The following is a 13,549-nucleotide window of genomic DNA, read 5'->3' as shown; positions in this document are numbered from 1 at the left end:
GGCACATATACATAGACATACACGTGCTTTAATATATTTTACATATACATGCTAAAATAAGAAACTCAACTTTCAGTTGCACAGAAGGCATTAAGCCATTACCTACATATTTTATGGCACAATGCATTTAGCTGATGCTGAAATAGCATTGATAAGAAGTAGCAAGAGTAAACAATTTCCACTGTGAATCAAGCACTCTGTAAGGATTTCATTTCAATTTGCAAGATTACCTCTGTGGGGGGAAAAAAAAAGCTGGGAGGGAACAAAGCTGAAAGATTTATGGTGGCTGAGGAATTCAATTTGTACCTCCTCCATCTTGTTTCAGCTCACTTTTAGCCATAAGAACTAGGGCAATCATGTGCAGATGAGAGAATTATTATCATTCAACATCGTACTAACTTTTGTTTAAACTATAAAATCATAATCTGTAAGATTGTGCTACATGATTATTTGTGAGCCAAGAAGCTGCCTAATTCTCTGTCTGGCATGATTTATTTAGACAAATATTCTGGCTGGCAGTAGTACTTGGAGGTTTCAGAATATTTCTAGCTCTATCTGGAGATGCCCTGGATTAAATCTGAAAACTTCTGTTTGCAAAACGTATGTTCTATTCACTGGAAATACACAATAAGTACATCTGGGGAAAAAAACATTGGATAAGGTTTGGCATGTGAGCAAATCTACACGATAACAAATTGGTCATTATAGGTCAGAAAATAGAACTATATTTCTTTTCCTATGACAATTCTCAAGTAAATATATAATTCATAAGTACCACTAACAGTATAAAATTGTAAATTTATGAACAGCTTGCAAATACATATGCTATGTTATTGTAGGATGTAGAATTATTTATTTATTGCAATAAAAGTATTAAAATGGGGGGGGGAGACACCTTCCTATAAATATTAAAGCCCATAATGACATAATAAGGCTCATTTTGTCATAAATACACTTTCCTCCTGCAGGGAGAAATATTCTTAAATGGATTAACACAGTGCAATGATGTTACATTAAATTATAGTTATTTAAAATTGAATGCAACCATTAAAAATAATAAAGATTTACCCTGCTGATTTTTCGGAAGCCATGATTGACTATGATCCCTCTTTGTAGATAATCCAACTAAGTTGTAACTAGTACATTAAAAAAACAGACATAAAAACATGTTTCATTTCATTTAAAAACATTTTTTCCAATTAAGCAACTAATCATACAATCAAAGAAATAACTAAATAAAACAATGTATTTTGCAGAAAACATTGGTGATTGGTCTATCTATTCTATCTATCATCTATCTATCTATCTATCTATCTATCTATCTTATCGGGTGTTTCAGAAACAATGAGAGAGCCATTATTTGAAAAAGCTAGAACTTTGCAATCATTTTTGCTGCTCTAATGGGAAGATAAAGCTTACAGATTGATTTTTGTAAACATGCCATGTAAATAAGGCTGGACAGTGGCTTACATAACGAGGTAATACTTAAGAGCATCTGTCCATCCTTCTTTGCATGAAACTATCCATAACTTTGCAAAGGGAAAGTTGTATGAGCCGTCTGACATTCCCTTCTGTTCAAGTGGGTGGAGTTGGGCTGAGCCAAACTGCTTTGTGATCTGTTCCAGAAACAGCACATCAACACCTTCTCATTTGTTTAGGATTCAGAGCAGAAACCACAGCTGAAACACGGCAGCAAGTTCACATGAAAATGCTGCCTGGATGGGGAGAACAAAGCTAAATGTCAGAGTAAACCCCGTATGTTTTTGTAAAAGATTAATTTTTCATTCAGATTTTTCTGCCAGTGAAGTTTGGGATAAGTCATGCAGGGTAAATTGTGACATTAAAAAGTTTTAGGAGAATTACACTTCTATAGAATCAATTATAATGTGCACATTTATTTTACAGAGGTAATCTTATACAAAATGGAGAGAAATTAAATCTTATTTATTTCTAGGATACTAAGGCATGTGTTTTAACTTGCAAAATGCAAGTTAATTAGCAAAATGCAAAAGTGTTTAACCTTATGGTTCATGCCAAATGTATAGCATTTTCTTTAGATTTCCATTTAACCACAGACACAGATGAACTATCGTAAAACAAGATAGAATTTTTTCCTATGATTTTGTTAAAAGTGCTTTATTTCGTGGGTCCCTTTGGACTGTAGATACATTTGAATGCATGTGAAAATTTAATTTTCTATAACAACAGGCTTAAATAAGAGAATTGCAATAACTCTAATTAAAGGGGTTTTAAAAATAAACACATTTTCTTATTTCTTTATACACTTACTAAATTGCTAATGTTATGATTATGAGAATTTGGAGTTGTCTTCTTTCACAATTCAATATTATGGCCACAGAAATCAAACTTTTGTTTTAGCTAGGTGTACTTTGGACTAGAGGTATTCTGTACATCTGTAAGCTTCTGAGCAGACAGATTTACCAACCATTATTTATTTATCAAATTTTATCACCGTCCATCTCCCCCACAAAGGAGGGACTCAGGGCAGTTTACAGTAAAAACAGTGTTAAAATTCAAGACAATTATAAATATAATAAATACAATAAGAATAAAAATGAGATAGAATCTAGATGGTTGAGAGTTCTCTATCCGTCCATGAATATAACAAGCCCTTCTAAAATCATTCTAGGGTGCTAGTCATCCCCAGGAGTGACTATTCCCATTCCCATTCCAAGCCTGCTGACAAAACCAGGTTTTTAGTTTTTTTACAGAAGTCCAGGAGTGAGGGGGCCTGTCTCACCTCTGGTGGAAGAATGTTCCAAAGGGCAGGAGCTACTGCAGAGAAGGCACACTTCTGAGACCCCCCCAGATGGAACTCTTTTACGGATGGGATCCGTGACATGCCCCCTCTGTATGAACAGGTGGGACGGGTCAATGTGATGGGGAGGAGACAATTCCTCAGGTAACCTGGCCCCATGCCATGTAGGGCTTTAAAGGTCATAACCAACACCTTGAATTGGACCTGGAAGCAAATTGGAATCTAGTGCAGCTCATGCAGCAAAGGTGTTACAGTTGCAAACCTTGGAGCACCCAAGATTGCCTGCATAGCTGTATTCTGGACCAGTTGTAGCTTCCAAATATTCTTCAAAGGTAGCCCATGTAGAGTGCGTTACAGTAGTCTATATGGGAAATGACTAGGGCATGAGTGACCGTTTGAAGGGCCTCTTGGTCCAGGAAAGGGTGTAACTGGTGCATAACATGAAGCTGAGCAAAGGCCCTCCTGGCCATGACTGCCACCTGCTCATCAAGCAGGAGTCGTGAGTCCAAGAGGACCCCCAAGTTACACACCGGGTCTGTCTGGGGCAGTGCAACCCCATCCAGAACTAAAGATGACAATTTCCCAGATCCTGAGGTACCATTTATCCACAGCCACTCCATCTTACCAGGGTTCAGTCAAAGCCTGTTGTTCCCCATACAGGTCCCCACAGCCCCCAGGCATCACTACTTCACCTGGGATGAAGATATATAATTGAGTATCATCAGCATATTGATGATACCTCATCCCGTTGTGATGGATGATCTCACCCAGAAGTTTCATGTAGATGTTAAAAAGGGGTGGAGAGAGTACCAAGCCCTGTGGCACCCCACAAAGAAGGGCTGTGGGCTGGATCTCTCGCTCCCTATTAACACCGATTAGGACTGGCCCTGGAGGAAGGTGGTGAACCAGCATAGAACCATGCCACCCACTCCCAACTCCCTGAGCCAACCCAAAAGGATACCATGGTTGATGGTATCAAAAGCCACTGAGAGGTCAAGAAGAGCCAGGATGGATGCACTGCCTCCATCCTGCTTCCACCAGAGAATATCCATAACTGCAACCAATGCTGTTTCAGTCCCATAACCGGGCCTGAAACCCGACTGAAAGGAATCTAGATAATCCTTTTCATCCAGGATCCTCTGGAGCTGTAATGCCACCACTTTCTCAACCACCTTCCCCAAAAAAGGGGAAGTGGGAGACTGGATTAAAGTTGTCCAGTACACTAGCCCCCACCTTCTTGAGGAGGGGGCACACCAGCGCCTCCTTAAAGGCTGCTGGAAACACCCACTCTCTCAAGGATGCATTTACCATCATCTGGACCCAACCACATATCCCCTCCCAGGCTGCCTTCACCAGCCAGGAAGGGCATGGATCTAATTGGCAAGTGGTGGCATTTACAGTCCAGAGGATCCTGTCCACTTCCTCATGTCCAACAGGGTCAAACTGTTCCCAGATAACTGGGTAAGTATGTTCCCCAGGCATCTCCACAGACCCTGTCTCCATGCTTGGAGTCTAACTTGGAATGGATCTGAGTGATTTTATCCTGCAGATGCCCAGAAAACTCCTCAGCATGGCCCTGTAGGTGGATTTCGGATAATCTTAAACAGGGCTGCCGGGCGGCATTCCGTGGATGCAATAAGAGTAGAGAAATACTGTCATTTCACCGCTCTTACCACCACAAGGTAGGCCTTAATAATAATATGAATAATAATAATATGAAAATTATGCCCATAAATGGGCAAGGTATAGTTTCAATCAGCAATTTGGGAAAAAGTTAAATTATATATTCAGTAAAAAAAAAAAAAAAGGCTGAAATGTGTTTCTGAAAAATACCATTGTTTTTGTTCTTATACAGTTGCAACTCCTCTATCAAATGTCCAGCATGATACAAGACAGATGCATTTATCTTTAGAGTAGGTGACAAAAGAGTACATAAGCATTTGTTGCATGTTATAAAATATTCTTGATATATGTGCAATATTCCTGTGATGCAGAAGTGATCTCTTGTGAACAAAACTTCTTCTGTGAATGGAACTTGAGAAACTCCAAATCAGGACCAGACTGATTCTGTATTCACTAAATGTTCAAAGATCCACAAAAGATGGTTTTAAAATCGCTAAAGCTTATGAAAAATGTTTTATTGAAATCAGCATAAGATGTTAATCAACAGACGTGTTCAAAACAAAAGGGTTTTCCACTGGGAAATCCCACTAAACAAATCACTTAGAAGGAAACCTCAAAAGAGTACCATCACCAAATAGCCTTCAAAATTGAATGTAAGTAGTTGTAATAATTTGCAGTGCCTTTCTGATATTTCAACGATAGAACACATATCTAGAGATGATACTGATTATGAGTTCTCAAGATAACAGCCACAACACAACACTGGAGTTGACCATAGCAACAAAACCTTAGTGGATGTAGTAATCTGTGATGTCACTGGTAACAATAGAGAAGTTGATTGCATCACCATAAAAAGAACTGCTGTCTAGGTATCATGATTTAAAATATATGACAATTTTTCAAACTGCCCAAGGGATCCCTCTGTTATCATTTCTTGACAAAGGAAAATCACTTTGTTGTGGAAAAGCATCAGTAACTTCAATAAAGAGACCATCATCCAGTATAAGGGATCTACAGCAAAATATATTTCCTTTTCTGCATTAGTAGAATTGTAGGAAACTAGAAAAGATGCATTGATGATATGAAATTATATAAAAAAATTTAAAATATAATCTGTCATTAAGTACAGTAAGGTAATAAGATCATTCTGAAGTAAAGATTATGTATTAATTGCTATTTCAGAAGTTTAAATACGTTACCCAACAGAAGACAGTTGATTATTTCTCTTTGGTGCCAGAGCACTACCTACTGATCCAACTCTGGTAAATACATCACTTAGCCACATTTTCTCTATGAAAATCAGAAAACAGGAAACCTGTTAGGAATAATTAAAATTAATGGGAGAACTGCAAATGAAGTGCGTAATTGCATTCTCTCTTGGAAAGGATGTAAGACATTTTGGAAGAAACTGCTGGCATATAAATACATATTGTTCACATAGGCAATTCACATATGCAACTGTATAATTAACTGGATTCCAACCACTAAGGCCTTACACTCATTGTCTCTCTTTTTCTCTTTTTCAGAATAAAACAAACCACATTTAACTGGGGGGGGGGCATATAAAAATGTGGGTTAGGAAAGATGTATGCTTGAAATCCATATTTTTAAAAGATTCAAGACAGTACAAAAGTTGGGGAGTCTTCAACAGCATGCATACATGAAAAGAACTCCTTCTGTTCTCTTCCCACACAGAAAAGAAAGAATTCCAAATGGAAAATTACATCAAGCTACCATGTAATGTTGTAAATACTGTTTCACAGTATTTATGGAATTCGTAACAAATCTACCTTATCATATCTCCAAATCACATATCAATTGCTAACTATTGAAACAGTCTATATCTCTTTTTAGTGAAAGCCAGCCTGATTCTATCCATGTACTGTATGCTTAAGGTAAGCCCCACTAGGTTCAAAGAGGATACTTTCAAAGTAACTGTGTACAATACATTCTACCTGGGGAAAGAGTCAGCTGTGGCATCTTCTACATGCTTTGCCTAGGAGTGGTGGGAGAAACACAAAACCAAAAAATACAAAGTGAGCTTAACATGGCATTCCCAATGCTCCTTTCTTCTATTTTTTTATATTCAACTAATGAATGGAAGAAAAAGTATAGATACTTATAAGTACTATCAATATAAAGTAACTTTGTTGTTGTTGTTGTTGTTTATTCGTTTAGACGCTTCTGACTCTTCGTGACTTCATGGACCAGCCCACGCCAGAGCTTCCTGTCGGTCATCAACACCCCCAGCTCCCCCAGGGACAAGTCTGTCACCTCTAGAATATCATCCATCCACCTTGCCCTTGGTCGGCCCCTCTTCCTTTTGCCTTCCACTCTCCCTAGCATCAGCATCTTCTCCAGGGTGTCCTGTCTTCTCATTATGTGGCCAAAGTATTTCAGTTTTGCCTTTAATATCATTCCCTCAAGTGAGCAGTCTGGCTTTATTTCCTGGAGGATGGACTGGTTTGATCTTCTTGCAGTCCAAGGCACTCTCAGAATTTTCCTCCAACACCACAGTTCCAAAGCTTCGATCTTCCTTCTCTCAGCCTTCCTTATGGTCCAGCTCTCGCAGCCATATGTTACTACGGGGAACACCATTGCTTTAACTATGCGGACCTTTGTTGTCAGTGTGATGTCTCTAATCTTAACTATTTTATCGAAATTGGTCATTGCTCTTCTCCCAAGGATTAAGCGTCTTCTGATTTCCTGACTGCAGTCAGCATCTGCAGTAATCTTCGCACCTAGAAATACAAAGTCTTTCACTGCTTCTACATTTTCTCCCTCTATTTGCCAGTTATCAATCAAGCTGGTTGCCATAATCTTGGTTTTTTTGAGGTTTAGCTGCAAGCCAGCTTTTGCACTTTCTTCTTTCACCTTCATCATAAGGCTCCTCAGTTCCTCTTCGCTTTCAGCCATCAAAGTGGTATCATCTGCATATCTGAGATTGTTAATGTTTCTTCCAGCGATTTTAACTCCAGCCTTGGATTCCTCAAGCCCAGCATGTCGCATGATGTGTTCTGTGTACAAGTTGAATAGGTAGGGTGAGAGTATACAGCCCTGCCGTACTCCTTTCCCAATATTAAACCAGTCCGTTGTTCCGTGGTCTGTTCTTACCGTTGCTACTTGGTCGTTATACAGATTCTTCAGAAGGCATACAAGATGACTTGGTATCCCCATACCACTAAGAACCTGCCACAATTTGTTATGGTCCACACAGTCAAAGGCTTTAGAATAGTCAATAAAACAGAAATAGATGTTTTTCTGAAACTCCCTGGCTTTTTCCATTATCCAGCGGATATTGGCAATTTGGTCCCTAGTTCCTCTGCCTTTTCTAAACCCAGCTTGTACATCTGGCAATTCTTGCTCCATGAATTGCTGAAGTCTACCTTGCAGGATCTTGAGCATTACCTTACTGGCATGTGAAATGAGTGCCACTGTTCGATAGTTTGAACATTCTTTAGTGTTCCCCTTTTTTGGTATGGGGATATAAGTTGATTTTTTCCACTCTGATGGCCATTCTTGTGTTTTCCAAATTTGCTGGCATATAGCATGCATTACCTTGACAGCATCATCTTGCAAGATTTTGAACAGTTCAGCTGGGATGCCGTCGTCTCCTGCTGCCTTGTTATTAGCAATGCTTCTTAAGGCCCATTCAACCTCACTCTTCAGGATGTCTGGCTCTAGCTCCCTGACCACACCGTCAAAGCTATCCCCGATATTGTTATCCTTCCTATACAGGTCTTCTGTATATTCTTGCCACCTTTTCTTGATCTCTTCTTCTTCTGTTAGGTCCTTGCCATCTTTGTTTTTGATCATACCCATTTTTGCCTGGAATTTACCTCCAATGTTCCTAATTTTCTGGAAGAGGTCTCTTGTCCTTCCTATTCTATTGTCTTCTTCCACTTCCGCGCATTGCTTGTTTAAACATAATTCCTTATCTCTTCTGGCTAACCTCTGGAATTTTGCATTTAATTGGGCATATCTCCCCCTATCACTGTTGCCTTTTGCTTTCTGTCTTTCTTGGGCTACTTCTAGTGTCTCAGCAGACAGCCATTTTGCCTTCTTGGTTTTCTCTTTCTTTGGGATGTATTTTGTTGCCGCCTCCTGAACAATGTCGCGAACTTCTGTCCAGAGTTCTTCTGGGACCCTATCTACTAAATCCAGTCCCTTAAATCGATTCTTCACCTCCACTGCATATTCCTTAGGAATATTAGTGAGCTCATATCTAGCTGATCTGTGGGTCTTCCCTAATCTCTTTAGTCTGATCCTAAATTGTGCAAGAAGAAGTTCGTGATCAGAACTACAGTCAGCTCCAGGTCTTGTTTTTACCGACTGTATAGATGTCCGCCACCTTTGGCTGCAAAGGATGCAGTCAATCTGATTTCGGTGTTGTCCATCTGGTGAAGTCCATGTATAAAGCCGTCTCTTAGGTTGTTGGAAAAGTAACTTTACAATTACTAATCATGATCACAGTTAAAAATGGGAAAGGAGAAAGGCCTGAAAATTATACTACTCAAAAAATTCTCCCCATTTTTCCTTTATCTCTTTATTGAAAAACAAACCTCATGCTAAATGTTGACAAACAACTATCAATGAATCCTTGCTACAAATCAGGTGGGATATGCCCCAAATACTGGGGTGAAAACTATGAGGAATTAGTATACTATGTACAGTTAGCACACAGTAATTCATCCAAAGTCATATTAATATTCCTATTAATTTCACCCAAATACATGGTAATTATAGGAAAAGTCCAACCAAATGAGTTCATGTTCCAACTCCTGAATTGAGCCCCCAACCGCAAGGTATCACACTAACTTTCTCCTCATTCTTTGAGTTTCAAAAATCATGCATCTTTTATTTAAAACACACACAGAAAATGATCTGGACAAATATACCCATCCTCAGCTATCCATAAATAATATTTTTCATTTTGTTATATCCACATCTGTGATTACATATTCAGTTGCACTAGACAGCAACACAATTTCTCACTTGTACTTTGACTTACCTTTTTTTGTACATGTTAAAGCAAAAAAGGACATTATGGATCATTCTTAATTTTACTCAATCACTCTGTGATAAAAGCTTTAATGAAAGGATTTTTAAAAAAAGAATGATTTAACAATTTACTCCTATAGATTATTTCTAAAGGAATGCCATTTTCCAACATGCAGTTAGGATTTTATATATCAGAGTTACTGCTACAAGTTTCTTTGAAAAAAATAGCAGTAGCCGTTATATCTGTATGAATAATATTGTGGAATGTATTAGCTTAAAAAAACCATTCTTGAAGAAGCAGTTTCTCAAATAAATATTTGAGAACCAGATAAGATACCTATATTCAGATAATAACTAGAAACCCATAGTTGATACTGCAGTCAATATCAGGATTTTACAATTCTGCATAGAGAATAATAAATCATTCGTAACAAGATGATTTTAAGTAGATGCTTGATCTACTTCATAATATTCTACAATGAGTATTTCATTGTAGAGATACCTTTCAGCAGGTATCTTTTCCAGATGAATGTTATATACTTCCATTGTCCAGATAGTTTGGTTCTTTTTTTTCTCAAAAGCCAAAACAAAACAAAACAAAATTCTGTTCAGCTGTTTGAAAATATACAATGACCATGGCACCAGACTTACCCAAATAGTGCATCCAGTAAGAGTCTCAACTGCATTATGGGTTCACGCTGTTGCATCCTTTGTTGGGAGCAGCAGGGTGGCAGCAGAGAAATCACTACTGAGTCAAATCACTTATTTCAGGAATTATAAATCACAGATTTGTCAGTATATTTTATTGCTAAGTTACTGTATTCTCCATTTCAGTTCATTTGAAAATAGATATTTAAATTCCATTTACAATTTCATTTTAGCCAACTATCTAAAATTTCATTTTAGCCAAGTTTTCACTAATCAGACAGGAAGTGCTATTAAAGACAAGATTACTTTTGAATAAAACATAGGATTCAATTATAAGTCATAAATATGCAAACAATAACTCATATTAGGAATATGTAAGAGAGCTGCTCTGAACTCATAGAAGAACATGCATAGGCATATACAACCCTAAATTCAATCTAACCAAAGCTTTTATCAGAAAATTAGGATGCCTCCTTTATGTGAAATATGAAGAGTTTGCAATGGAATGTTGAAAACAATTAAAGCTATCAGTTTGAAAATACTGTAATTTCTTCTTCTAGAATAAGTGTGTGGCTGAGGTGGAAAAGCTTGTTTTCATCTGGAACTTAATACAATACCAAGTACATCTCTGGAATCTGATACATGGGTAGGTAGTCTACAACATTAAACTATTTATATCCATTTATTTGTAAATAATATGTGAAAAGACTTCAGGTTTACTAGATTTGGCGGTGGAGGGGCATTACTAGAAATCTGAGGTGTTCCAGATTATGACTAGAGACTGGAAAGGATGTCTAATTGGAATTGAAGAATAGGCATATTGTGGCTTCCAGTGGGGATGGCGGACTGAACAGCTGTGCCTGCTGGCTCCGCGGGCAGAGCGGACAATGCGGCAACTTTTGGGGTGCTCAGGAATGCTTTCATGAAGCCCAGAAACATTCTCTGGATTAAGGAGAATATTTGGAATTATCCCATTTGTCCTCCGAAATGGCAGCTTGTAGCCAGAAGATCGCACTTTGCTTTTGATTGGTAAGAGTACCTGGGAGGAAGGGACGTCACCATTTCCAAGCTGTGCTGTAGCTTTAAAGAGATAGTAAGTCCAGCCACCCCATTTCTAAATTACCAATTTTTGTTTCTTTTTAAGTATATGTACCCCAAGAGAGGCTTTTTACAGTGAGGAGAAGCTGGTCCTCTTGGTACTTAACATTATTTTTGGGATTACTTTTTAAATTTTTGTTTTTAAGTTTTGGATTTTGTTTTCCTTCCAAAGGAAATTTCAAAGACTGAATAAATAATTGTCTTCCTGTTATTATTTTTGTATTAAATCTGAAGATATTAGCATTTTCCTACATGTTGATTCAGCTGATTTTAATCTTCAGCTTTCTGTCTTCACTTTCCCTTGAGAACAGTCTGCTATTCACTCTCACTCCATGTAAACAACTTTCAAACTTTCCCATATCTTCAACTTCCACTGATTAAGTTCGTAGGGGGCACCATAAACTACTGCGTGAGACATGGAGGATTTCAAACAGATCCTTTCTGACCTTCACCAGGACTTCAAACAAATATCTTCTGACTTTTATCAAACCTTTATGCAAGATATCCAAGACATTGTGGAAAATATGAGAACTAAAATGTGCCATCAGGTTGGGGATGTGGTGGATGAAATTGAGGAATCTAGGAGTGATAGAAAGGATTCTTTTAAGACTGAGAGTGGGATATCTGTCAAGATGCTGGATGAAGATTGGATAATGGAGTTGGAGAAATCTAGGGGAAAGAATAATCTGCAAACCATAAATGGGGTCAATCTCCTCGTGGAATGCCATGAAAAGAACCTGGAATTTTTCAGGGGGTTCGCTGGGCTGTTTGATTTCCTTAAGAAGAAAGCTCTGTGCATATCTTGGGAACATGTAACTGCTCTGGTTTATTTTGAAGTGGGAAAAGGGTTGAAGAATGTTTATTTGGTTTGCTTTAAGGATTTGGCTGATGTTATTTGCCTTTAAAGATTTGGATTTACTGTTTTAAATTGGCTTTGTTTTTTGGGTTTATTAAGATTTTGTGTTTATTAAGATTGGGATTATAAAATTGTTATGCCATTAAGTATAATAGCTGACAACTTATATGCCTTTCAATTTGATTTTTACTATAGTAGACAGAAATGTATAGAATAGTAGTAGGAAGGGAATAATTAAATATGTTTTATATTTTGAAGGGGAGAAAGATGTTTAGGAGTTTTATTTAAAAATTCTTTATTTTAATACAAGTGGGAGGAGTAACTGTACTTAGTGATTTTTATTATGTGTTAAAGGGGAATGATTTATAGAAATAATGTGCTGTTTTGGTTTCATACAGAGTAAGAGATTGATTATGGACACTTCGTATATCCTTGCGGTTAAAAGTCAGAAGCCACATCTTCTTGTAAATTTAAAATTATTTTCTTCTCTTGTGTTTCTGCCCTTTTTTAGTTTTTTCTTTTTTGTTTTTATTGTAGTTTTTATTCTTTCTTTGAAACTTAATAAAATTTACTATAAAAAAAAGAATAGGCATATTCTAGGCATATACTGCTATTCCCCTTAAATCTTCTCCATTACCTCAACCTACTTTAGCGGAAGGAGAGACCAACCCACACTAGACCAACATGGTAGATTACAGTCCATAACCTTCAAATGAAGATCCTTCATCCTAAAGTAAGTTGATTTGGGCTGATAATAATACACATACACAGATTCCACACATACAAACAGCATACATTAATGCATGACATTGTTCAATATCTCCAAAAAGTATAGTGGCCATCTTGCAGGCATATGGAGATTTCTTATGTATACAGGCCATTGATCTGCACTGAGAACTCATTTTAACTGAAGCATCTAATACTGGAAACTGCATAAAAATTAAATCAAAAGCTGTATTTTCTTTAAAAAAACATATTATACAAGTACCTACTCAAATGTCTCTCACCTTTTTCTTCTCCACATTCTAATAATTGTGATCCATCAGATCTTGTCTTTGAATGTATGATGCTATCTGGGAACTGCCATGTGTCAGAGTGCGGTCCTTTTTTAAAAGTTATTTTGTTGGCTTCTGCTATCTGCATGGTATGCCTGTATTGACCATCAACAGCAGTCTCTAAAATAGGTGGAGCACTAGTAGATATTCTTCTTCTTGGTGGATCCCCAGGATTGTTGCTAAGAGAAAGCCAATCCATTGTACAATTCTGCTGACAAAAAAATGATAGCTGTAACAGTCACTAATTTCAATCAGATATTATTTCTGCTACTCCGTGCTGTTATCAATCTTTTAATCCAAGCTTTCCAGGAAAGCTACAAAACAGTACTGTTCCTAAAGGATATACAAAACCACACATTATGTTACCTATAATATTACATTAGTATATAAAATCAGCATGATATGATGACAGCAATTTAAACCTTAATTACAGGTCTGTCTATATCCTACTGTTCCTGATTTTTCTCATTAACCTCAAGAGTGCAAGGC

General features: G+C 37.4%; 1 protein-coding gene across 1 annotated transcript in view; it reads right to left on the bottom strand.

Moving 5' to 3' along the window:
- IQCM (IQ motif containing M) overlaps positions 1-13,259 on the bottom strand; it is a 104,601-nt gene extending 91,342 nt beyond the window's left edge. Inside the window, exons 1-3 of the mRNA XM_063310722.1 lie at positions 13,013-13,259; positions 5,602-5,692; positions 1,069-1,136 (exon numbers count right to left, since the gene is read on the bottom strand). Coding sequence (XP_063166792.1) covers positions 1,069-1,136; positions 5,602-5,692; positions 13,013-13,259 — 406 coding nt within the window. The remainder of the gene's footprint in view (positions 1-1,068; positions 1,137-5,601; positions 5,693-13,012) is intronic.
- Positions 13,260-13,549: the final 290 nt, after the last annotated feature.

Source organism: Candoia aspera, chromosome 8 (genome assembly GCF_035149785.1).
Source record: "Candoia aspera isolate rCanAsp1 chromosome 8, rCanAsp1.hap2, whole genome shotgun sequence".
NCBI lineage: Eukaryota > Metazoa > Chordata > Lepidosauria > Squamata > Boidae > Candoia > Candoia aspera.
Note: the sequence above shows the minus strand (reverse complement) of the source record. Positions and strands in the feature narration are given on the sequence as shown.